The following is a 27,238-nucleotide window of genomic DNA, read 5'->3' on the forward strand; positions in this document are numbered from 1 at the left end:
GTGTATAAGTTTATTAGTGTGATACAAGATGATATAAACCAAATATTCACTGTTTACACAAACATTAAAGGCTACAGTCTGTCCATAAAGCATTTGAATCCATATAATCAAACATTACTCATCATCATCATCATGATAACAAAGTCATAACAGCTAAATCAGGAAGAAACAAACACACAGTCCGTACATGTGACTGTGTGCTCACACACACATACACACACACACACTAACAGCCCTGTGTAAGAAGCATGACATACAAAACGCTGTAGAAAAATACTCTTAAAAAACCAAACACACAAAACAACATCAGCAGCAGCAACTTGGAATGTTCTGGATGTGAGTCCGACCTCAGCACAGAAGGTCAACGGGGCAATTCGTTGGGCAACTCTTCCACTGGGTTAACAGGGAGTCAAAATGGGGAGAAGTGCTAAAATGTTGATCTCGCCAAGTGAAACAAATTCACAGCCTCCAATTATTCATTAGTGGACACGATGAGTGAAACATTTCCACCTTAGTTTTAAACTTACGTCTCAGGTTTAACAAACTCAGAGTTTTCACTAAACCTGCTTTCTGAAACAAAAGCCCAGATAACTGCAGGGTGTATTATGACCAGCATTCAGCCTTTTGGAGCCTCTGGTGGAGAAAAACAGGAATCACCACCTGCATGTCCACTAGCTCCACCAGATCTCCCAGAAGTCTAAGGCTCCAGTCACAAGGCCTAGAGACTGGTTGGCAACCACCGGGCAACCACTGTGTGCCAGGGAAAAATGAGAAGATGTCTTGCAGACAAATTAGGAGGAGTCACTGCAAACTGCTAACAACCAACCATCACGTGGAGATTTTTGGTGGTTCACCTTTGTTGTGACTGATTTCACCTGGCAACAGCTAGCAACCACTTGTCAACCGATTGAGGAATACACGTTTCCCCCTGTGACCAGAGGTTGCTGAGTGTCTCTAGGCCTGTGTGACTGAGGCCTCAGTATGAGTCAGGGTTTTACTCTGTTGTATTGATGCTTCTTTGCTGTCTGTGTGAGTATTTTTGTCACACATATGAGGCAAACAAAACAAACAAAAACAGTTACCATTAATATTTCAGTGAATTCAGTGTGAGGCAGTTAGCTTAAAGCATAAATGTGGTAAACATGTGTATGTAAATAGAGGCAACACCCCAGTGATCACTCGGAGTACTGCAACAAAGAAAATTCAACCTTTTTTCCCACAACCCTCTCCATGTTTGAAGAGTCATCTAAAAAAACGCCGTCAGAACACGTAAACTGCAAACAAACCGTCTGTTGTGAGTTTTAATGAAGTCTTAATATCTTTTTTCCTCCTTCTAGTTCAGCTACGGTGTGAAAACTGTTACTGTTGAACAGTTGGACCTAAACGGCTTGTAAATACACAGCAAAAGCTAATGTAGCTTAGTGCTAACGCTATGAAAACACATCATTAAACGCTCTATACTGTGCTACATTTGTGCTTCGTACTCTAGCTGGCGCTAATTTGGCAGTTAATCGTTTGTGTTAGTGAGTCTGCTAGCTTTAAACTACAGTCTGACCGTCTGATACATGAGATAAAGCTCATATGTCTTATGTTAACATTTGGATTAACACTAATGTTTCCACATTAGCAATACGTTAAAGTTATACTTCACAGGCAGTTTAAATATTTGCTTTTTTGCGCTTTATCCACTTTGATGAACATTTAGGTTACTTTTAGATAAAAACTGGGTAAAACTTTACTTCAAGTCCCCTGATTTATCATTTATAATAAGCGTGTTATTAACTGTTTACGTTACTAACGATATATCTGTAAGCCAGAAACTTTAAAGGCTAATGATCTGCATTGTTCTAACTTCACCTCTGAAGACATTTTTCATTATCGTAAACAAACATGAATAAACACGGCTTAAAACTACATCGGTGTATGCTATATACAAAAATAAAGCTTGTGTTACATCTTCATGTGCCATTATACAGCACGACTGGGGTCGGGGGGGTCAGTTAGAGGTTTCTGTCTGAAAGAAAATAAATGTAACTGCAGCTGCGAGAACAAAGTTACATGTTGACCATCAAAGTTGCCTGATATAAATTGCCAGTGTGGTTTGAAGCACTTTCTGACGCTCACACAGCAGCTTACACTCACACACACACGTACAGTACGACATTGTACAAGTAACAAATTTTTTTTTGTTTTGTTTCTTTTTTTTTTACTGCTAGGCACTATAGAGTGAAGCATTGTGGGAAAATGAGTGCTCGGCTGGTCTGTTTTAGCAGCTTCAGCGCTAAACGCCTTAATATCATTAAAATGTTCGGTTTCACAGCTACAGTCCGGGAAACAGTCCTCAATCTCCTCTGAAATAGCAGATTTAGCTTCTGCTTACAGGATGTTTAGCACAAACACAATTTTGTATCACAGCTGCAAAACTATCATTAATCTGTTAATTGCTGTTATTAAATAATTTTTAAAATAGGGATTAATGAGTTAGGTAAGTAAGTGAATCTATCCTGCTCATTTCCAGCTCCATATTTGTATTCCTTGATGTTTCTAGAGTAGCTGTGCATGAGTCACACTTTATAATAATCCTTCTTTAACTTATACTGGGCCATGTCTGAAACAAGCTGTTTTAGCTCCTCCTTAAGACAATGTTCTTCAGAAACCTTGAGGAGTATTTCCGGCAAAGTAGCCGGAGAAAATGACTGTGAAATGGAGTTTTTCTGCTTTAATGCTGATTTAAAGTTTGAACAAGAAGTTTATGGAGTTCTTGGAAACAGACCATGTGCCATCTGATACACATGAACATCACAATGTTGAGTTTGAACTACTGCTCTAAGTCCTCTCTCACACAGGGCTGGAGGCTGGTTCGCAACCTCCAACCTGCAACTACTTGCCGACTGCACGTCAAACATCACACTTCTATGTTTTCCTTCTGCTTGGCGAGCAGTTGCAGACAAGCTTCGATGCAACCTTTGCAATCTGTTTGGCTTGGACTGATTGAACTGGTCAAACTAGAGGTTTTGAGCAGCATCTTTTTAACCAGTTTCACCCATCCAACTCCAGTAACCACTCACCAGCTGATCTGGGGATACACTTCTTTGAGCAGTTGTTAGGTCTGTGTGAGGATAGTGTAGTTTGTGACAGAAGCAAAAAGCTGTGAAATGAAACCACTGCTGAATGTCTCATGATGGAGTTTAACCAGAGTTTAAACAGACTTTACTGTTTACCTTACAATATAAAGCATCTTGATGTATCTGTTGTTGTGATTTGGTTCTATATAAATAAAGTTGAACTGAAATAAATTGAATTGAAAAGTGAAAGTGTCCTGGGTGTTTTCTGTGACTTCAGTTAGCTGAGATGAAGCCCAGCAGAGGAACTGCCGTCTTTGATGCTTCGTCGTTTTTTCAGCCCCAGGAAGTTCAATGGTTGGTTCGAACTACATAATTTAAAAGTATCTTAGTATAAAGTCCAGCATGAAGCACTGAGCGTTGGTTAACCGTCACAGAGGTTATGTTTTTGTTTCTGTGATGTTTGTAGGTTTGAATGTGTCGAGTAATAAAAACAATAAGGTCAGAGTTCAGTGACTGATTGTATGGATGTAACTTTCAATCACCGACAACATCAGCTGCTGCTCACACAGCGTCTGAAGGCTATCAGTATAGGCACAGGTTAAGGAACTGAACGTGTGTTGTGGCTGATGATGACATCACTTCCTTCTGGAATGAATGAGAGCTTGGAGCAGGAAGTGTCAGGTGAGTGAGCGTATGTGTCAGTCGGTCAGGTATGTGTGGATGTAGATCTGCTGTTGGATCCAGGGGGTGAAGTGCGTGACGTTGCTGTAAACCCCGGGTCCGAGCACTTTACTGAAGCACACGCTGCCCCACGACGTCAGGCCGAACAGCGTCCAGCGACCGCTGCTCTCCTCACACACCAGTGGGCCGCCGCTGTCACCCTGAACACACACGTTAAACACACACACACTGAGAAACTGTGTGGCCTCGGTACTTCATGCTGGACTGGTGCAGATGTTACCATGCAGGAGTCGACGGTTCCAGCTTCATAGCCGGCACAAAGCATTCTGGGAGTGATGGTCTTCATGTCGAAGTAGGACTGACACTGAGACAGAGAGATGATCCGGACCTCCCCTTCCTGCAGTTTAAAGGGCACTGCACACAAACACACAGGATGAAGATGAGGCTTTAAATATAATAAGAGCGCTAAGGCTCTCGAAGTACTCTGAGCTTTCCTTTCACAGGACGTTAAAGCTCAAAGATCAGAAGGAATGAGCGCTGTTTTCACACGGAGGACGCTCTTGGCGACTAACAAGAGCACGTCTTTTATGTCGTTTTGTTAGTTCCAAGTGTCCTTGGACATAAAAATGAACTCCGAGTTGCCCCTGATGCATCCACTGGTGTCTAAGTGTGTAAATGTAAAAGCTGCCTAGGCGTACATAAAATCACTGCATGAGTGCAGGATTAGGTGATTGAGACGTGGAGTAGAAAGCGTTTTGAGCACTTAAATTGAGTGAAAAGGCAGATTATGATTATGATTATGGAGACTGAGGTGAAAATAGAATAAAAACGATAGACTTGGTGTTATTTTTGGAGCCACCTGTGTGACCCTTCTGAAACATGCTGGTGTGTATCTGGTGGAACATCAAATATTTTCCTGAGTGGAAACAACCAGCTGCAGCAGCTGCATCGGAGCTGGAACGCGACCCGGCCACGCGACCCGGCCACGCCTGGAGCATTCCCAGGATCGGCGTCGGTCCTGTGACACATGTGTGGGTGCAACAGTGAGACCAGACGCGCTCCGAGCTCGTCACATTTCAATCCACACAATATCTTTGGTAAGCTACGCGAAGAGTCTTCTTGCTTAACTGCTAGCTAATCTGAAATGAATGAAACTCCCCAGTTTGACAGGTTAATGAAACATCAGTTACAACTTTACAAGCAGGAGAAAGGTTTGTGGTTTCAAACCAAGCTGCATGATTTCAAGTTTATGTAACTTTCGCGGGGATGGAGTCTAGATTTAGAGCGCTTGAGCACAGAGCAGCATGAGAAAGTGAGTTACATCCACTCTCTCTCAGAGTGAATCTGAATAACGAGAGCAGAGCCTCTCTGACTCGGCTCATTCTTTCTGCTTTCAAAAAGAGCTGCCGGCCTGATGTTTTTCAACCAGCAGATGAAGACAGAGAGCAGGACTCTGCAAAGTCTAAATGCACCGACTCTACGTGACGAGAATAAAACTCTGGTAGACGAATGATTGAAAGATGTGTGCGTGCCTACTTGTGCTGCAAGTACAAAAAGCGAGTTTAGTCTAAGGTTAGGAGTGGGATACGGCCAAAGACTGAAGTGTGTATGTACTCACTCCTGTTGCCCATGTGACCCCAGCCGGTGATGTAACAGTAGGAGTCGGGTAAAGGCAGCTGGCCCGGCTGAGGAAGACACACCGGTCTGACGAAGGTCGTCTCCTCAATCTGCAAACATTAACACGCCTCATCAGTCCAGTGCGATTACAGCTGATACTCGATCCTGTGCAGCAGCACGCTCTGACCTCAGAGTCCAGCTCCACTATACTGATGTCGTAGTCCACCACCGCCCGGTTGTAGCGCGGGTGTACGATGATGGAGCGCACCCCTCGGCTCTGACTGTGAGCTCCTGGGTGGTCCAGGTTGTTAATGCCCAGCACCACCTTCCACAGGTCTGCACTCTCTCTCCTGTGACACACACACACCGTTAGTGTGTGAGGTTAAAATAAAATGTGGCTCACTGACGACACATCCTGAAGACTTACCCCTCAAAGCAGTGCGCGACTGTCAGAGCCCACTTCCGGGCGATGAGGACGCAGCCGCAGACGTGTCCGCTCTGACCGCTCTGCAGCGAGCACTGCCAGGGCCACGCCCCCCGCCGGGACACCCGGCCACCCAGAATCCGCTTCTTCCTGTGAGGGTGAAGGCCCACCGCCTGGCGTAGACCGCACTCTGACGGCAACAAAGAGACAAAGTGGATTTGTTTATGATGAGCCAGCCAACCAGCAACCTCACAGCCTGCAGTTCCTCCAACGTCCACTTGAGGCTCCAAAAGGGCAACAGCCCACATAGACTCCCGTGTTAAATGTCCACTTTACACCAGAAACAAACATGTTTACAGCCTAATACAGAAAACGGCTTTGGTCTCTGATGCCATGTTAATTATTAAAGTTATATTCATGGGGGCGTGGCCTCTTTGGCTGACAGCAGGACGGCGACTTGAGTTCCTGAGCTGTGTTTGTACAGTTGGAGCCTTTTTGAAGCATTTTTAATGCAATTATCTGATAAATAATAATAATAATGATGATAATAATAATATTGATATACCTGGTGTGTGGTTAATTGTACTAACAGATCGTCACTTCAGGCTCCAATATGGTGGCAGCCATACAGTTATAAGGTAAAGGCTTTAAAATGACGAGGCCTCTGCATCACGCTGTGATTTATACAATCTATAATTGTTATGTCTGCTTCAGTCAACCTACAGACAACATGCAGGTTGTGACAGAGAACGCAGTATAATTGGTCAGAAGGTGACCATCTCTGGAATCTGACAGTCAACATCAGTCAGACAGCAGCTGGACGTCTGAACTCCAAAATACCAAACTACACTGAAACCTTGAGTGCAGGTCCAGCTGTTGATCAGCATCAACAGCTGGGCCTCATACATAACGGTGTATAAGTGACTGTAGCGCTGAATGTGGCTGCTTTGACAGTTTTTGAGATTAAACTTTTAAATTTGAGCTCCATCTGTTGGTAGCAGGAGGAGTGACAGTGCTGATCTACTCCTGCTCATACAAAGTACCTCCGTTTGACTCTTCAACTCAACTACAGTAGCTTCAAAATCACACTTCTTTATCTCACACTGGGCCTTTGCGCAGCCCCTTAAAAACGAGCATTTTTAGCTCCATCCTTTATAAGTCAAACCCTGAATGGCTGGAACATCAGAGATAACGATATAGATGCTCTCTGTGACATCATACAGAGCCAGAGCAGAAAAAAAACCATTATTGACCTCATAATTATTTTATGAGCATCCACCACCAGAGCAAGACTATGAGGGAAAGGTTAAACACGTCCACTTTAACATGCTTCTACAAACACACTGATTTGAGAGAAATCAGTAAGTAAGGGATAAAAGTAGAAGGTTTACCTTCTCTGGTACACAGGACTGAAACTCTCTGCCTGGAGTGACACGCATGACTGCAGGACAGACAGAGAAACATCTGTTATAAACACATCACCGCGACACCAGCTCACAGTGATTCTTCAAAACAGCCAGGTAAGACAACATCCTGCCTGAACAGGTGTCCTGTTTCCTGCCTGATGGGCTCAGCCCAGATACTGCAGACAGCTTTTAACATCAGTGACCGGCAGACAGACTCCGTGCTGGACTGAGGCCCTCTTATTAAATCAGCCTCAGTTTGGTCTCTTTGACCGACTCACCACAAGCTTCTTACCTTCTCTTTTCCAGCCGGGCCTGCAGAGCAGAACCGTTCCTCTGGTGCCACTCGGGGTGGACGTGTAACCAGCGTCGACGGCCATGGACGCCGGGCTGATCGGGCACCCTGGAAACAGAGGAGGGAACCCTGCAGAGACAAACACAATATGCTTATTCCATCAGAAACTCAGAAATGCTCACACTGCAGGAAACAATGTGTTTGCTTTGGGTCAGTGAAGCTGTCTGGGTGGAGTGTGCACGAGACAGAACGCCGAATTCACCTGACAATTACCTGCTCTATTCTCACAGAATAAATCCACAAATAATTACTTTTACAAGGATAAATCTGACAGGATAAAGCCCATCTGTGAGTCAGACATCTGTTTTCACCTCCAGCTCCTCTGGGTAATGTCTACAAAGATCAATGCCTGCAGTGCACATCTAAAAACTACTTTTAGATGGTTTGTGTATGTATTTAGAGTTTCCCTCAGAATAACGTGTCTCCAGTCAGTTTCTCATCCCGAGGGCAGACTCCAACTCCACTGTTCTGAACTGCAGTAACTGAACCGTCTCAAAACTGATTTTCAGAGCAGAGGACAGTCTGAGCCTGTCAGCTGCAGTCCGGGATGATGCAGCTGGAGTCGGAGGTGAGATTCTGAACGAATATCAAGGAGCTGGTCAGCCAGGCGGGGAAACACAAGACAGGAAGTCCAACTGGATGTTTTTACTTCACACTTTGGGGACTCGTCTCATTTCTCTCCACATCATAAATAAAAATATTTGAATGTGAAGAAAGTCTTTAATAACGTGTGCGTGTGTTACTAACCTTACCCTAGTCCCAGCTGGTTGCAGGTCAGTTCGCTCAGCTCGTCGTTCCACTCATCTGCACAGACCTGATACTCTGCCGCCGTCTTAAACACCGTCAGCACAGAGCCCGATCGATCGGACAGAGACACTGCAGAGAGAACAGATCAGCGCATGTTTGGATAGTAAATACTCATCAGAGATGAAATACTGTAAAATATTTAGAAGTCACGTCCGAAATTCCTTTTTTTAAAACCAGTAAATAAATGTTCCCTGTGCAACTTTATCATGTTGAACTTCACTTCACGCAGATGATACACAGCTTCCTACTACAAATACTCTCTGCTGTTTCATCATTATCAATAGTTAGTGAATGTATAAATAAGCAGACACAGAGATTGATTTTGCAGGATGAAAAGTAGAAGGACCAAAGCTGCACTCAGGTGTCCCTGTTAACATATTAAAGAACAACCCAACGTTTTAAAAGTGGGACTATCCTACCACAGTTCCATTCGTCGGAGCTGTCTGAGCAGTGCTTCTTTCCATCACACCACAGAGTGCGATGGACACACTGATGGTTGTTACAGGAAAGCTCGTTATCCCTGCACACCGCTGAGGAAATATGAATGGATATCATTAATAATACAGTCAGGAAGGGGATTGTTGGCCCAGCGCAGAACAAAACATAATAACATCAACATCAGGGAGTCTTACAGCAGTTGGTCTCGTCCACCAGCTGGGGGCAGTCTGGGAACCCATCGCAGATCATGCTGGCTTTAATGCAGACTGTGCTGCCGGGACACTCCCACAGAGCACGCTCAGAGCAGCCTGACAGACAGAAAGGTGAGATCATGACCTGCTGCACTAAACTGCTGAAGCATTCGTCTCGATGAGGCCGCGGCGGCCTCGATGACTCTGACATGACTCACCGCAGTTGTCCTCGTCGCTGTGGTCGTCACAGTCCAGGTGTCCGTCACAGCGTTTGCTTGCCAGCACGCAGCGACCTGACCTGCACTTGAAGTGGCTCGGAGAGCACTCTGTCACCACGAAAACACACATCGAACAGAAGATTTTAGTTTTAGGAGCAGAAAGTTTCAGCGACCGTCTTCGGGACAAACGGAGTGTACCGTCGACTCCGGCCTCTGGCAGCAGGCAGGTTGTGTTTCCTCCCTCCTCTGGAAACTGACTGCAGTCTGAGTCTTCCGGCCACTGCAATCCCACAATGCTGAGCACCGACTCACACTTCTCCTTTGCACTACGACACAACGACCTGCAGGGCGAGAGGGTGAGGACAGAGTGAGAGAAGGAGAGAGGAAAGGTATCTGAAACCTTCCAGAGGAATAAAGTGATGATTAACTAGCTGACTGTGCGCTGACCTGCAGGGCGGCACCCTCTGCAGGCTGACCGGGTCACACTTTGGTACCAGCAGCGTGCAGGCGTAGAACATTAGGTACTGGTAGCAGCCGGTCTGGACCAAAGCGGGGAACAGAGAGGACTCCCAGGACACGGAGCTCTCTCTCTGCGACAGGTGACCCAGGTAGTTGGGGAAGCTGGTGAGGTTGTAGGGAAGATTCATACACAGCTCCAGGCTGATTGGCTCACAGCGAGCTGGGACACAGAGCGCAGAGTGAAGACTAATACGAGAGGGAAACCTACACACTGTCACCCACATAATGCATACGACATGACTAACTTCCATTTTTAGGTTTAAAATACATCCAAGCATGAATCAACTTCAGCCTGTAAGTTAGAAGCTAATTACTTTAAAATGTCAAAATAAAAGCTAAGAAGTAAAAAGAAGGAAACACACAGTGCAGAATGTTTTTAAAGTCATGTAGGAATATGTGAAAATGTGATTTTAAGTGTGTGGGGACTGATGAGACCATTTCCTCAGGAGCTAAATGTTTCTGCTTCATACAGAATTCCAGCTGCTCAAAGCTCTGGACTTCCTTTATTGTGTTTTTCATCTGATAAAGCTCCAGATGTTTTCAGACAATAGCAGGTCTGACCTGCAGACAGGACAGGTTAACAGTCAGACTCTTTTACTACAGAGACCTGCTTTTGAAATATGAGCAAAATGATTTGTTTGCCATCATCATGCTGAAACAATCTTTAAAAACAAAACAAAAAAACATCATCTGGATGAAGCAGATGTTGTTCCTAAACATGAGGATATGGGTCGGCATTAATGGAGCCTCACAGATGTACCAGGCACAAGCTTCACTGGGCGATTCGCAGTATCAGATTAGGAGTATCAGATTAGGATATTGGATTCAGAAGATGCTGCTGTGTGAACACAGAGGCATCACCGCCTGCATTTTACCATCTGTGCACCTCATTACTGTAACTCCGCATTTTGGGTTAAATAGAAAATTCAACTGGAAACTGAAAGATGAGTTTTTTGTAATTTTACAGCCAAAATTAAAAAGTAAATCCAGGTATGATACTTGGGTGATAAAGGGTTAAATGTGACAAGCTTCTCATTGTCAGATTTATCTTTGTGAGGACAGTTTGTTGATGACTCACTGCAGCTGCTGTTGCTTTGTGGGTCGCACACGGCGTTGCCGCCAGCACACATGGGCTGACAGGAAGTGGCAATACAGCTGGGCTGACCGGGAACACATCCACCCTGACCTGGACACACACACACACACACACAGGTAAGACGCTATAGTGGAAATACTGGAAATAGGATGTTGGAGATGTGTGACAGAGGAGGATTGCTGGGACAGGGTGACATGCAGGCAGAAGGTGAGACTTTACAAAGTGAGTCAAACCAATCAAAAAGGCCCTGATAGCTAATGAACTGTGTCTAGTTTGAAGAACAGTCAGTATATATAACAGTTTGGCTCCTGTAACTTGTTTTAAGTTTTAAGAATCTGCCTCTGTGCAGGAAAGCTGCTTTATGAATAAAAGTGTTGTCTTGTGGTGACGATTAGGATGTGATTAGCTTTGAAAATGAATTATTATCTTAGTCATTAGGGATCTAAGATTTACCAAGTCATGTGTGAGATGTTTGTTCATCTGAATGATCTTCTGTCTTTTATAACAGCTTTTATGGTCAAAAGGTTAGTTTGTCTGAACTTTCTTTTAGTGTGATTTTGCTTCTAATGACAGACAGAGTCTCACTCTGGTCTACGGTGCAGTTGTCTTCATCGCTGCCATCTTTGCAGTCGTCCTCGCCGTCGCAGCGAAACGCGGAAGGAATGCACTGACCGTTCCTGCACTCCAGCAGACCCTGACTCTTACAAGCTGCAAACACACACACACTTACTGTCATTTTTGATGAGTTATAGTAACACGTGACACAGTAAATCAGCTGAGCGCTCACAAGTTGTCACGTTTCCCTCGGAGTGGAAACCATGTGAGGCAGACTAAAGCTTTCTTCACATTCACTATTCAGTCCTTTCATCTATATGTACATTTGTTCCTGCTGCAGTTCCATTTTTTTTCTTTTAACTGATCCAAAGATGCTGTTTTTTGGTAGTGCACCACATGAAAGCACCACCAGAGGGCAGTGTGTACCACTGGAAAGTTTTGCTGAGCTCAGTGAGCTGTGAAAATGGGAACAACCAGTAGCAAACAAAGTGTAAGTAGTAAGTTGTTTAAATTATGAGCGAAGTTAAACCTCTCATTTCTTAGTTTAAATCCTTCTGTGGTTGTCTATGGGCAGTGTTGGGGAGTAACGGAATACATGTACCGCCGTTACGTATTTAAAATACAAAATATGAGTAACTGTATTCCGTTACAGTTACCGTTTAAAAAGGTGGTATTCAGAATACAGTTACTTTGTTGAAATAAATGGATTACACTGCGGTACTTTCCTGTTTCATTTTGTCGCGGGTCAGGACTGTTTGGGTTTTGTTTGACAGCTACGTTCTGTTGTTCCAGGCGGCAGCGTTACGGTTGCCATGGTTACAGGGCGACGCTCTCTCTCTCTGCGACTGTGTGTTTCCTGGGTGAGAGAGGCCTTTTCGTTGTTGTTGTTGTTGTGCTAAGCTAACAGGCAGAATGCTACAAGCATAGCTCTAAAGAATGTAGCATCATGGGCAGTGTAGTCCGTGTTGCAGGGAGAATGGACTGCCATACACGTTATGGGTCTGTGAGCGCGAGGAGGGAGAAAAAGGGGAGTGGAAAGGTACGAGTTGTCATCGAGGAAAAACGGGAGCTGGAAGCATGTAAATATAATAATAACCACTGCAGCCAAGAAGAGAGCCTGACGAGCCCAGTTGTAAGTAAGCTATTAAGACTCGACTGTACACCGTGTTGGTGTTTTCCTCCGAAAACAATAAGTTCTGTTGGAGCAGCCTTTCAACGCCTCTCTCTGTCTCTCGCAAGAAAAGTTGACCCACACAACAAAGTAAAGCTATTTTTCGGCTACGAGCCGACAGGGACCCCGCCGTATTAGTCAGAGGTCCCTTTACTACAGTTCGGAGTTGCGGACCTTCAGTAATAGTAATAAATCACACAGCAATAGTACATTCACGTTGTTGTAAAAAACATGATAATATATTAAGTAATCCAAAGTATTCAGAATACGTTACCGTCATTGAGTAACGTAACGGAATACGTTACAGAATACATTTTGGGGCATGTATTCTGTATTCTGTAACGGAATACATTTTAAAAGTAACCTTCCCAACACTGTCTATGGAAAAAGTCAGCAGTTGCCATGGCTACTATTTTCCTAATCAATTAAATATCGATTTGAACACAACTTTAGATTAATCACCAGTTATAAACATGACTGATGTCTCAAAGCTAAGCTAGCTGTCACTCACAGCAGTTGAGTTCGTCGCTCTTGTCCAGACAGTCGTGGTCCCCATCGCAGAGCCAGTCTCTGGACACACAGCGCCCATCACCACACCGGTGCTCCCGGGCCACATCACACACTGTAAACATACAATTAGCTACACTCAGATAAAATAAATAACATGAACGACCTCCAGAGTCTGGACTGAGCTAATCTTCTATTAACATTTAACATTACAGTTAAAGCCTTTATGTAAAGGATAGGGATACAAAGACACGATATGAAATGATGAGACTCGGAAATTTGATTGATTTAATGCTCTAAGTGCTCCCTTTTGTCCCTATCCTGGATCTTTAGTGTCCCAGAGAGGGATTAGATACTGTTATATCCTTCTGCTGGTGAGGGATATCAGAAGATAGCTGGCTTTAAAGAGGAGCTAAAGTTTGTTCGAGACAGAGGATGAACTGACTGGCTGCACAGAGGACCAAAATAATACTTTTTAAAAAGTTGATTTTGAACTCATGTAAAGCTACTGTAGTGTATGAAGAACAGAAATACAAAGGTAAAAATGAGCAGAGCAGCTCCACTTTTAATGAATTTAGCTTTGTGGCGTTCCTGTAATTTAGCAGTTAGACTGATATGTTGCATTGCCTCAGTGCAGGAATGATAACTGGCTTCGATCTCAGACTGTTTATCTCAGCTGAGCCTGGTGATGCTTTCAGCGTGGGTCCTCACAGAGATACAAAAATGTGTCTCTGTGTGTGTGTGTGTCTGTGTGTGTCAGATGGACAGGTGGTGGATTCTCCACACTTCCCCTCTCTCTGATTTCACAGCTGATCCCGAGCTGCCAAACTGCGTCACCCTGAGTGTGTGATACTCTGTGATGGATGTGTGTGTGTGTGTGTGTGTGTGTGTGTGTGTGTGTGTGTGTGTGTGTGTGTGTGTGTGTGTGTGTGTGTATGGTCTTACCACAGTTGAGCTCATCGCTCAGGTCTCCACAGTCGTCATAGCCGTCGCACACCAGAGCGGGCGAGAGACACCGACCCGTGTTACAGTGAAACTCGCCATCTGCACACACTGATAGAGAGAGAGACATGATCAGCACTTCTTCTTCATGTGTTTTTTCTTTTCATTACACTTTTCCTCGTGCTTTCCTTTATCTCATGTTAGATATTTATTTTTCTTCATAATAATAATCACGTTCCTGAGAGAGCACAGAGTAAAAAAACAGAAGACAGATGTAATGGAACATTTTTTAACAATCCACAAACCTTTTAAATAACCTGTTTTGTCAAATCTTGAAGCTTTTCAGCAGCACTGTGGTTCATTCGACTGATTTCTTTATTTTGTTTCCTCTTGTTTTGTTTCTGGCTCCCTGTTTTTGTTTTGCTTTTTCTTTTCTTCACATTTATGAATGGTTAAGTCTGGCCTCTTTTGCACTTTCTTTTGTCTTTAACCTCTTAAAACCCTAAAAATTATAAATAGTTCTAAATACTAGAAGATGTAGATTTGAAATCAGCTCTCTCGTGCCCCTGCAGTTTGTCTGTTATAACATTTCCATAGGGAATGTGAAACAGGTAAAGACTCCAAATAAAGGATGTGAACTTCAAACTAACGCGTCACAGGAGACCTGATGAATATTGGTTAAACTGTCTCATGTTTAATCTTCTCGTCCTCTCCCTCCTGTCCTCTTCAGTTCTTCCTGTTGTGTTGGTTTCTCACTTTATAGCCGTTTGTCGTTCTTCCTTCATTCGTTGTCATGTGTGACTTTTACAGCCACATAAACCTCTGCTGGTTAAAAGAAGGCTGGGGTCACAAAGAGGGAGAGAGACATTAAAAGACAAAGACAAAACTCTCTCTCTCTCCCCTTTTGCCTTTCTGATAGTCGCTGCCTATAGATTCTTTATATTACCATGGCGACCACCTTTCTGTGACAGAGCGACCATACCACTGTCATCCTCTCAATCACCTGCGAACACCATGACAACGGGCTGAAACGTTTCCTGCTATTTACACAGACCACAATACAGTGTGTGTGTGTGTGTGTGTGTGCGCTCACCACAGTGTGTTTCGTCACTCCAGTCATCACAGTCGTTGTGGCCGTTGCACACCAGTTTCTGAGGGATGCAAATCCCAGTCGCACACAAGTAATGATCTTTCCCGCCACATACGGCTGCCAACCAATCAGAGAGAGAGTACAGCAGTGATGTACAACAACGATATTTATTACGTATAAAAAGTTGCAGTCCCTCTAATGTCCACTTGGCCAATAGAGAAACTGTTTTCAGTCACGACCAGAAGTATAACTTAATGAGAGACCGAGACAAAAAATATGAATGCAGATGTAAAGGAAGCCTGTAAGGGTCATTCTATACTCGCACTGCCTCGTGAACAACGTTGATGTGAAAATTGACATCATGTCCACGTTTTGCTAACTCCCATGTCTTTAGGTTGTGTGCCTCTCAGTTTTTGTAAGCTGGCACGATGTGGTTTGAAGCTGGTTCGAAGACACGAATGTGTGACTGTGTTGGTTTTTACTGCAGTTTTAATGTCTCAGTATCATTATTAGAAGCTCGGAGTTTCACAGATATACAGACGGGGAAGTTGTACAAGTTTGAATACATGAGACTTTGTGGAAAAAAGACTTTGGCTACATGCATCGTAATAGCTAGCATAAATGGAAACTGTATTTACTGGTGACTTCAAGATCTCACCTGAAAACGTTCAAACCCAAATCATTTTTACTCAGTGCAGTAACCAGCAGATTAACTGTGAGAACAGGGCGTCACAGACTGTTTTCAGGTTGTGGAGTTCCACAAGGCTCTATCATTGGTCCTCTACCTTTTATTCAGATTCGAATCATATTCTTGTCTAAGTCCATTTCCACAAACTCCCATTTTAAAACTTTATAGGAGAAATTAACATGTTTACTACAAAAATAGGTCAAAAACTGGTCTCTGTAGATAACGATTATAACAACAGGTGGAAATTTCATTCACCTTTAAGAAGTTTAAGGCTTAAAGTTTGTACTATTACGGGTCAGGTGGATGATAGCTGCTAACTGGAGTTCCTGACCTGGACTCTGGATTGAGTTTGGAGCCTTTAGAATGTTTTAATGACATTATCTGAGCTAATACATTAGCTGATTGGCTCATTTTTCCAACTGGCGGTCCCTGAGGTCTGAGCTCCAGTTTTTGAGTGAAGGATTTTATGTGTGGTTTGTACTCACAGGGTTTCCCTTTAATCTGTCGCGGTGTGTAGCAGGCAGGTGACGTGAGGAGACCTGTTGGCGAAGGTGATGATGGTGATGACGGTGGTGACAAAGCAGAGGTGGTGTTGCTGAACTGGGAGCAGCGCAGGAAGTCAGGCCAGGAGGCGTTGAACATCTGTAGGACTGGCTCGCAGCCTTCTCTCGCTGCCTCGCAGAAAGACGCACAGGGCAACACGACCGTCCTGCACACACACATACGCGGACGTCAGGGAGCAGTTAGCTGGTAGCATCATTAAAACATTAAAAGTCCCATAATCCTCCTGTCAGAGGTCGTCTGGAGTTGAAACCACTGACACTGAAGGTGTGTGCGTGCGTGCGTGTGTGTGTGTGTGTGCGTGCGTGCGTGTGTGCGTGTGTGTGTGTCCTCTGAGTTTGGAGGGTGTGAGGGTGTTATTATTAGCCATATACACACATACAGCTGCTGTCCCACTTACTGTGTGAACAGCTGAGTTTCATGTTCTTGTTTGTGTTTTATAGGAAGACAAAGTTCAGTCTTTGCTGAATGTGCTGGAACTGAAAGACAACATTCGCATTAGAGATTCAAGGTTTAGGTAAACTGAAAGAAGCTGCTCGGCACTGTGAGGCTTTTAAAGAAGGCCTGAGCATTTTGGTACCTCCAACATTCCTGACGGTCACCTGACAGCTTTGGAGAGATGCACTTTATTCTGTGTCTTATCAGACTGTAGCTTCCTCCTATGGTTTGGTTGTTGTCAGCAGCAGCTGGACATTCGCTGAAACTAATCCAACATGCTGTCGTGCTGTTTGAACAAAGCAGCATGCTAGGGAACGAGGACAGGGAAGAAGAAACGCTGTTTCACTCTGGACCGAGTTTGCACCTGGAGCCTCTGGCACTGTGCTAAAAGCTGAAACTGAGACATAATAAGGGCGCCACCTGTTTGAGCGTGCAGCGCGCTGACGGTTTATTAATGCCCTGGGATCTCCCCTCACCCTGAGCAGCAGAGCAGCTGGATAGTGTTGCTGATGAGAACATTTGACACTGCGATCAAACAGCAACCTAACACTGAGCTCTAATTGTCTAATTATGAGTTTTATGAGTGTCCAGAGACGACTGTGATATCTGAGAAACAGATAAGACCATATTTCAATCTTCTCAAAGTTCCACTCAGGGTTCAGGCTGCTTTTCTAGTCACAGCAAAGAAGCTTACAGATAATATAAGGGACAATCTGTGGTAACAAGTAAAGGAGCAAACATCAGCTTCAGTTCTGGACAGATTAAAATAGGTGGACATGTTGTGGATTGAGAAGAAGCAGACGGCAAATAAACAGCTTGCACAGTGCAGCAGGACTTGTTTTTTCTCACCACCTTTCTCTTAATATAAATAGTTTCTATATTTTTTAGTTTTTTATGTTTGTCGTCTGGTCAGAGCGGCCCTCCAGCTCACATCAGACTCTTCAATCAATCTTCAATCCCAGGTCAAGTCCAGAAAGGTCGACACTGACGACTCCACAGCAACGAGCTGCTTATATGGAAACTGGAGAGGCTGTGAAATAGGCCAAGTAAGGTCTGTGTATGGAAACAGCTGACTGTAGGTTTGTGTGTGTGTTACCTGTTGTGTGCGCCGTCAGCTGCGATGCACTCGGGCAGAGCCAGCGAGCAGCCAAAGAGCATGATGTGTCTGTAGCATGAGAGTCTGCTGAGGTAGCTGAAGAACCTGAAACACACACACTGGCGTTCAGTCACCGCCGGGAGCCCAGCTAACACTCATCTACTCGTCGATTCACTGATGAATCGTTTGGATCATTTAAATGTTAAAAGCAATGAAACCCTGACATGACACAACCTGAGGTGATGCCTTTAATTGTGTTGTCTTCTTTGCAGTATGAAATAGCTGTATGTAGATAATTCAATGACTTTTAGTGGAAGTAACTGTTACCTTAGCAACATGTCGACCTCTGAGCTCTTCACCACGGCGACGGAGGAGGACAGCCACGTCTGATTGTAGGGCAACATGTGACACTGAGGCTCCACGATCAGCTGACAGCTACCTGCACAGAGACAGCTGGTCACCAGGATCAAACCCCGAACGCTGCCCCTGCAGGCTGCTGTCGTCATTACAGCCTCGTTATAAAACATGCTTATGTTATAGTTTCTAATATTTTATGCTTCTCAACAACAACTTTTTGGTGCATGTTTGGTTTTCACAGATCTTTGTTTTATTAGTGATATTTCACTTCATTGTTGCCCATGGCGTGATGTGTTTGGTGGACGTTGAGCAATACCACTGTCATTGTTGTGTTTTGTTACCCAGATGTAAGCTGTGCTTAGTGTGAGAGAAGTGGCATAAAAACCTAATTTTAGATAGAAACATGGGTTATTACTGGCTTAGTATCCTCACTGTTTGATAGAGCTGTCACAGACTCTTTGCTCCTAGCTGTCTGCTAGACTTCACCTCAGCTAACTGGAGTCCCTGAACTGGTCCCTTGGATTGTGTTTGTTCTGTTGGAGTCTTCTGGAGAATTTTGATGGCTGCTCTGGAGTTAATTGCACGAGCAGCGTCTGGTGGCTAAAGTTTGCTGATCTTGTGAAAATGATGGCAAACAACACTGAGTCCAAAACCAGCAGGTGAAACTCACAGTTATCAGATTTGAATCCTCTGAAATCTAACCTGTCAGACAGGTGGTTTATATTTTTTACACCTGCAGCTCCCGTAACTCTTGAACCATTTGGTCAATTGAAAGAATTCCAATGGTTCCTGAAAGCAGTGAAATTCGGGTCATTACAGTATCACAGGCATGGTGTTGCAGCAGTCAAAGGTTGAGTTGAAAGTGAGGGAGTGTGATGGAGCTCTACAGGAAACAGACATTTTATCAGACATTTGAGTTTTTACTGTCTGTTTATTATTTTGTTTTGCTGTTTGCTTTTGTTCTCTGGGTTATTTGCCAAGAGTTGGATGTGACGCCCTACTTGGGATTACCATAATAACCCTAATATCACTGAAAAATCTATGCAGAAACATTTGCATTCAGGAACTGTTGAATTCTTTTGACTGTGCCAGTGGGTTGGATTGACCTAAAGCCAATGGGAGCACCCGTGCTTAATACGTGTTTGATCTAACCAAAACTGTACTGGTATTTTTCACCTGCATGATTTTCATGGAATGTCAGTGTTTATTTTTAAATACTATGGTTATAATCAAAGCGAGCTGAAAAACAATCTTTCGTCATAATGGTCAATCTATAATCTAACCCTCACCTGTGGTCACGAGCAGTCAATTCAGTTTAATTTATGTAGCTCCACATCACAGCCACCTCAAAGCAACATAAAGAAAAAACCCCAACAATCAGACGAGCCCCTCCGAGCAAGCACTTGGTGGGAAGGAAAAACTCCCTTATAACAGGAAGGAACCTCCGGTAGAACCAGGCTCAGAGGGGCAGCTATCTGCTATGACCAGTTGGTGTAGGAGAGGATAGCAACCAAAAACAGGAAGTGACTGAAACATCAGGGAGGTTCCCAGACTGACTGTTAGGGACAAAGTAAGAAGTGCAAACATCTGGTGAGCTGAGCTGCTGCTCCTTCGGAGGAGCCAGCCAATCAGTTTTGGCATCTGATCAGGATGTCCTTTAGAGGTTTTTGGGGACACAGGCAAAAAGGGTACACTCAGAGATTATATAGTAACTGGAAAACTTTGCTAGCTTAAAGAATGACTAGAATAACCTGCTGCCACAGATCCCCAAAAGAAAATGGATGGTTAAAGGACTGGACGTCTGGATGGATGCTTACAGTAGGCCAAACTAATGCCTTCCAGGATAAGTAAGACCATCCTTCTGAGATTTTTAGGGGCAAATAACTTAGAAAGATAACAAATAACTAATAACAAATGACAGTAAATTGAGGTCTTTCTGTGTTTAAACCTCGCCTGTAATTGGTTGGATTGTCCACAGTTGGATGTATCAATGTCAGTGCTTTAATAAGACACTTGTAGCTAGCATTAGCAGGACAAACAGCCAGGTGACACCACCGACACCTTCAGGGCCTAACTTGTTGTCTCAGTGGGAGAAATCTAAGTCATCAGAGAGTCGGTTAATCACAGAGCGTGACCTTTTTTAACAAGGTGGCCGAACTGGGCAGGAGGTCAAACATCCACCAAATCTGGTGAGTGTCCAGTGTCCAATCAGAGCGCAGGATAGACTGAGGCTCATTAGCATTCACCTCGACTGCACATTAATACATGGGAACAGACAGAGAGACACTGAAGGACAGCAGAGGAACAGAGAGAGACAGAGACGAGGGGAATTTTAAAATAGCAACCCAACAAACGATTTATCAGCACAGATGCACACACACACTCTCGCTCAGCCCATCAGGTCAGTAGAGGAGAGAAGAGGACAGCAGATCTGAATGCAGCTCATCCTCTGCAGCTACTCTCAGGTATCAACTCGTCCAGTCGACACTAATGGAGCCTAATAAGATTTTACTGTTTGATGGGAAAGGACACAACAACAGCAACAGACAGACGGATAGCAGGAAGGACACAGACTGCAGAGGACTGTGGGATTTGTAGTTCATCCTTAGCCCTGGCATTACTCAGGTCTTTTAAAAGCTGCGTACGTTTCCCACAACCCCCTGCTGCTTCCATCTTTCCTGCTCACACCTGATACCTGTGTCGGGTGCAGAGGCGGTGCTGCTCGGCCAAGCGGTGCTCAGCGATGTCACAGAAGCAAGCCAATCAGGGGGCGTTGTGTATGGCTGAGTGGGCGGAGCCTGAGTAGAGGTCACCGGGGGAACGCCGGTGGCGGCAGGTGTGCTCTCACTGCGGTTCTGCGGTGAAGACGTGACGGTTTCCACCGTGAATGAGGAGGAGGGGTAGGGGTCACTTGTGCTGTTGCTGTGGTAACCAGGGTTGCTGTCGGCGATGGGTTTGGGTGAGGGGAGGAGGCTGGGGTCCAAGTGAGTGCTGCCAAATATACCTGCAGAGGAAGACACAGGTATCAGCCAATCATAGGAGGCGGTTCAGGCATGATTCTGAGCCACGCTCATGAACGTCCATGAGCGTGGCTTTAAGGCTTCAGTTCATGAACGAATGAGTGCTGTGTGGTGTCACACATTTCAAATAGTTTTAAGGAAATAATTTGACAATTTAATAATTTAGAAGATATAAAAGCTAAAAAGTGCTCTCCTTTCACAGAAACCTAAATCTCTGTATTCTCCAGGCATGGTCACATTTAACCTAAACGTCCATGAACATACTGACTCTTTTCCACAGGTGTGTCATCAATAAAGGACCCCAGAAGCAAAACTCTCAGTTATGGCGAGAATGGAAAATTCCACAAAATGAAGGACAGGAATCCCAAGTTCTTAATGGAAAAGAAGCTTTTGAGTTGATAAATGTGTTCCCCTCTCTGCTTTTGAGTCTCATTTCTCTTTTATTTTGAAGGTCAGGTCCTCTTTGGCTTTCTCTGTTTTCACTTCCTGCCTTTTTTCTCTTCCTGTCTTGAATATTGCCTTGACAGACTTCCTTGTTGCCCCTCGCCCTGCTGGTGTGTGGTTACAGTACATCTTACAGTGTCGATCTCACAGTGAGTCTCTGTTGTTTGGGTGCATTTTGGACCCCACCCCTTCCTCTCTTCCTCCCTTTGTTACTTTAGAGTTTTTAAAGCACTGTTTTTCGTCCCCGGCCGCGTCCGTCTTTATGAACTTGAACAACCTGACATTTCTGGCAAAGAAAAAAAAACTATTAATGAGACAGCACAGCCGTGTCAGACAGAGCTGGTTACCATGGTAATCTTTTTACATATTTTCTGTCACACACAGCCGTGGGTTTCATATTTGCATTTCTGGTATAAATGTTACAAATGAGTCACTGACAGATCATCGGCTTCACCCCCTCAAACACTACACAGCGAATTACTGCCGACGTGTGAGATTCCTCTCAGCTCAAACAACAAACAAATCAAACGAGGAATTTTCATTTTGCACGTTTGTTACATCAGTTTATGACAGAGACGTCTTCGCGTATGTGAAGGAACATGTTTGCGTACATAAGTCATGCACTTGGAGGTTGTTTTTTTGCAGTGTAAGGAGGGGAGTGGGTGGGCGAATGCGTGTGCTGTAAATATCAGTGGGTACGAGTCCCAAGTGTCTCCCTGAAATCCACACCACATGACTGTGAAACAGGCCACTCATCACTGTATATAAATAATATAGCTACTGATAAACAGCTACTGAAGCTCTGCCTACAGACACAGATCTCAGGTCAGCCAATAATTCAAAAATGAACGTGAGTGGTCTCTGTTTGACTGAGCAAAGCGGCGCCTGACTTCCATCAAATAAATAAATAAAACTGGTGCCAAAGTGTAAGTCCCACAGCTGGAGCCATTAATCAGAGTGAATGCCACAAGAAATTCAGGAAGGAAATCAAGAAACGGAGCGCTGGGACAGACAGACCTGTCCAGGTGTACCCTGCCGCCGGATCTGTGACAACTTGAATAGGATGGATGGATCCAAAAATGATAGTCGATGGTTTTCAGACTGCGATTTACCGAAAGCCCTCCTTCATTTGCTCTGTGCTCAGGCTGTTTACCTGCATGCAGCAGAGCCATTTCAAAATCATTGGTCAGTAGATCTCGAACTACAAATATAGTTGTCAGACGGTGAGCTGGTGTGAAGGACCAGAGAAAAGCTCTGCAGTGAAGATGAATTAACCAGATTTTATCTGCTGATGTTCTCACGCTGACTTTAATTTGACTAAAACTGAACTTATCATTTTTTATTTGTTGATTAGATTAAAAAAACAGCCTGATTCCTTCCCCCCACGCCTGCAGCAGATACAGGAGCAGATATCTGCAACAACCAGGAGTACTAAAAGCTGTCGGTGTGATTGGTTTCCTGCTGCGCTCAGCAGAAAGTTCACTTCACGCCCCTGAGGAGGACACATGTGAGGCTGCGGGCTGCTGCTTTTGATAAAGCTCAGAAGAACACTCTGAAACCTTCTGCTGCTGCTTGTGGAGACTCAACAACACCGTCCAGCAGTGAGAACCAGGTGTGCTGTGCACACAGTGTGACTGTGGATCATCGTTCAGTCAGAGGCTGAGAAATAAAAACTGCTGAAGAGTGAATGTGAAGGCTCTCACTCACAGCCTCACATTAAAGCTGAAAACAGACGGAGGCAAGCAGGAGGCACTGCAAAGACCATTAAGTGTGTAATGGGGAGAGAAGCCACACACACACACACACTGTGTGCAATGAGTCGCGAAGAAGACAAAAGAAAAACAGCTGCAGAGGGAGAAGAAACCAACGAAGAAGAAAGAGGAGCGGAGCTCTCACTGCGAGGAGAATGAAAATAAGTTCTCAAATTTTTTAAAAAAGTTTATTCATTCAGACAATGTTTGTGATATTTGTGTGTGTGTGTGTGTGTGTGTGTGTGTGTGTGTGTGTGTGTGTGTGTGTGTGTGTGTGTGTGTGTGTGTGTGTGTGTGTTCAGAGAGAGAAATAAGACTGAATTGAATACATTTGAGAAAGAAATGAATCATCAAAGCAGACACGAGAAAATAAAGAAAGGAAGGAAAATCCAGTGGAGGAAGAGAAACGATGAGGGGGGAGGCTGAAAAGGTGATGGAGGTGAAGACCATAGCTGGGGGAGGAGGAGGAAGATGGTGAAGGTCTGGATGGACAGATGCTGCCGCGTCTCTTTTACTACCTGCGTAAATATTTGAAATCCTTTCAGTCTGATCCTCATGCTGATTGGCTGAGGGACTCCCTGCTGTCATGGTGACACACATGCACACTTCTCCTCCTACACACATCAGTCTGTTCTCCGTGCCTCCATCATTCCCCCCTTATCCCTCTGTAGCTCCTCTTCATCGAGAGAAAGGAGGGATGAAGGAAGAAGGAGGATGACTCAGGGGAAAGAAGGAGGACGTAACAGCGACGGAGGGAAAGATTGAAAGCAGGGAGGAAACTAAACTGAGGAACGTAAAAAGAGAAATAATGAAATAAAAGCCAAATAAAAAAGAAGGAATGATGGTGTGAATGGGATGGAAAAAGAAGGGAAAAGGGAGGAAAGAGACAAAGGACGGGTGGAGATTAGAGGACAGAGAAGGAGGGGGATGGAGTGATATCAGGGTCGTGTCCAGACTGAAAGTGAAGGTGGAGTCTTTGTCAGGTCACTGAGAACACCTCTGACCTCAGAGGTCATCAGCCAGACTGTGTGTTTGTGTGTGTGTCTCTACCAGTGAGGACCAGGACGAGCAGCAGGAGGCCGGCCAGCAGGCTCACGGTGGGAATCAGGATGTAGAGGAGAAGCCGAAGGTGATTGGTGGAGCCCAGCTTGTGGGGACACGCCTCCCCGCCCATCCTCGCCTGGGGTCCTCGAGCCAGATTCTTTGTGGGACACAGAGAGACATTCAGAGGACTCATAAAACACCAGGATCCAGGTTATTAGAGCACAAAAGAGGAGGCTTCTGGCTCTATACTGTCTGTTTAGCCCCGCCCCTTCTTCCACTGAAGGTTATTTTTACAGAGAGCAGAGGTGTGGGTGCTCAGGGTGTTTCTGCCCTCTCAGAGTTTCCGTTGGACACGCTGAAGTTATTTTTGAAGAGATATGACAACGAGCCGACACCTGACACCACACAGCAGCCCCCCGCCTTAAATACTGCTCACTCCACCACCCTCTCTCTCTGTGGAGCTGCTCTGTCTAATGTGCTGATTGGCTGATTCATTACCACAATGTCTGCCGTGCATGTGCATCTGAAAGAGTGTGTGAGAGCTGCAGCTTGGATCATTTTCTTTTTATTGCATGACAATAACAAGAAGCTCACTATTTGGGTTAAATAAAGTACAAACCAAACATGCACGTTATGTACATCTTACACCTTTTAGGACTTTTAGGCGAGGACTTTTACTTTGAAGGGTAAAATTAAGTAAGGAGTAAAATTAAGATCAGAATAACAACAGCTTGGAGTACGATGTGAATCATATATATTTAATCTCTGCAACACATATTTAGAATTGAGCTATTTGTATATATTTTGTAATTTTATTTGTATTTTATTTATTTCAGTCGGTTACTGTTCGTATGTCTTGGGGAAACTGAAATCACACAATCCTCAGGCATTAACCTCTTAAGCCCCAAGCCTACCTGATCTCCTGCATTTTGCCCCCGTATCAGGGGGCGTTGGGCTTAAGAGGTTAATAAAGTAAATTCTTAAAACTGTTCATATTTATTGGTTCTGATATTTTCTGATGCCTGATATATTTAAATCATCAAAAACACCCAGTTTACTGTCACACAACATAAAGAAAACACAGTTTAAATGTCAGCTTTCTACAACATTATCATTATATCTTAATCTTAATAATGTTTTTATTTAAGAAAAAGAGTCAAAAATAATAACTGTTTGTTTTGTTTTGTAAATCACTACGTGATTATTTTAATTATTAGCCGTAGTTATTAAACTTGCTCTAATTCTTCCAGCACTACAACTATCTGTTAATAACTAAGTTTGTAATCATTTAGTCTCCGAAACATCACAAATGTACTGATTAGGAGGACGGCGACGACCGTGTTTAGCAGGTAAACGAGTGCACATCATCAGGTCTGAGAGCTGAGCGTGTGTGTGAACTTTCAGCTGTTTTCTGGATCATCTTGTAGAAACGGAGACGCGTCAGCCACCCGAGGAGCTTCAGCTGGAGCCACAATTAATATGACTTCTTAAATTTTACATCAAAATAAATCAAAGTCTTTATGAATAAACAGAGATCCACGAATCACCCAAACATGATCAAATCTAAGGTGTCATTGAGAAAAGAAATGAAGTTTATTAAGAAGAAATTAAATTTATCAGAGTTATTAATAAAGAAATGAAAGTGTAGCTGGGTGCAGTTTTATAACCATCAGAGCTCACATTCGCTGAAAACTCTACACAGACGGACATCACTACATCACTACACGACATTAAAAGTCAGATACTGGAACAACATCCTGTTTCCTACATGCTTCATGCTCCTGAGCACACCTGTGCCCTCGGGTAAATGTTACTGCAGGAGACAAAAGTGCACTGACTTTTGCACAAATGTGACAGTAACATTTTTTTATGTTACTGCTTACCTTTTTTGGTAAGCAGCTGATAGATTTTTTTAAACAGAAAATAAATCTGTAATTATTTCTGTGACAGGTTTCAAACAGAGATGACTCAATGAGATTTGACTGAAATAAAACAGAAATAAAAACATATTTGCGTCAGTTTTCTGTTGACGCTTCTCTGATTAAAGCCTTGAAATATCTTTGAAGTGTTGCAGAATAAGAAGAGTCTGCAGCAGCAGCACAGAGAGGCGGAGAGGACAGAGGACGGACACCAAGGACAGCAGCAGAAGCGGGGACAGAGGTAGAGAGAGCTCCGCAGACAGCGGGGACACAGAGAGAGAGAGCGAGGGGGGCACTCACCGCCGCAGTTCCCGCTCCGCTGAAGGTGACACGCGGGCAGGTCTCCAGCCGCGCGGACAACATGACCTGCTGCTGCCCAGCGCCGAGCGCGAGACCATCCCTCTGTCTGCTGCCCGCGAGCTGCTCCGCTAACTAACCGGGCACGAGACACGCTGGCTCCGCCCCTACCCCGTCTCCTCCCCCTCCGCTGTTTACTGTCACACAGCTCAGGTCGTGCCCACGTGAGGAGGTCTTAACGTGGGATTAAAGCTCCTGGATTCAGGTTCAGGGCCGGAGCCTCCTGAGCGCCAGCTTCAAAGCTGCTGCCGCACATGTGCGCTCCTCAGAGTGGGGGGAACCCGCAACGGGTGCGAGACACCTCCGAAAGTTCTGTCAGGAATACAAACACAAATCAGACTCTGAACTCTCTGGTTACATCTGCATCCACCTGGGGAAGTGGCAGGGAGAGGGTGGATGGGTGGGTGGAGATGGGTCTGCCCTGGAGACAAACAGAAGCAGCATAGAGAGTATGAGATGGGTGGAGTTTACTATCATAGGATGG

General features: G+C 44.5%; 1 protein-coding gene across 1 annotated transcript; it reads right to left on the reverse strand.

Moving 5' to 3' along the window:
- corin (corin, serine peptidase) lies at window positions 1-26,836 on the reverse strand. Its single transcript, XM_085401681.1, has 24 exons — window positions 26,698-26,836; window positions 24,485-24,635; window positions 20,915-21,223; window positions 18,190-18,301; window positions 17,863-17,967; window positions 16,253-16,476; window positions 15,083-15,196; window positions 13,993-14,100; window positions 13,052-13,162; window positions 11,400-11,522; window positions 10,797-10,904; window positions 9,647-9,878; window positions 9,398-9,540; window positions 9,200-9,307; window positions 8,985-9,098; window positions 8,772-8,882; window positions 8,298-8,421; window positions 7,486-7,614; window positions 7,179-7,228; window positions 5,791-5,977; window positions 5,551-5,713; window positions 5,365-5,473; window positions 4,027-4,160; window positions 1-3,946 (listed from the first exon to the last, which is right to left on the reverse strand). The coding sequence occupies exons 1-24, from the start codon at window positions 26,758-26,760 to the stop codon at window positions 3,764-3,766; spliced, it is 3,315 nt and encodes a 1,104-aa protein (XP_085257807.1). The 5' UTR covers window positions 26,761-26,836; the 3' UTR covers window positions 1-3,763.
- Between the last annotated feature and the right edge of the window lie 402 nt (window positions 26,837-27,238).

The sequence above is a fragment of the Rhamphochromis longiceps genome, linkage group LG3, assembly GCF_057381845.1.
Source record: "Rhamphochromis longiceps isolate RC_006_pf linkage group LG3, R_longiceps_female_GT1.1, whole genome shotgun sequence".
NCBI classification, from domain to species: domain Eukaryota; kingdom Metazoa; phylum Chordata; class Actinopteri; order Cichliformes; family Cichlidae; genus Rhamphochromis; species Rhamphochromis longiceps.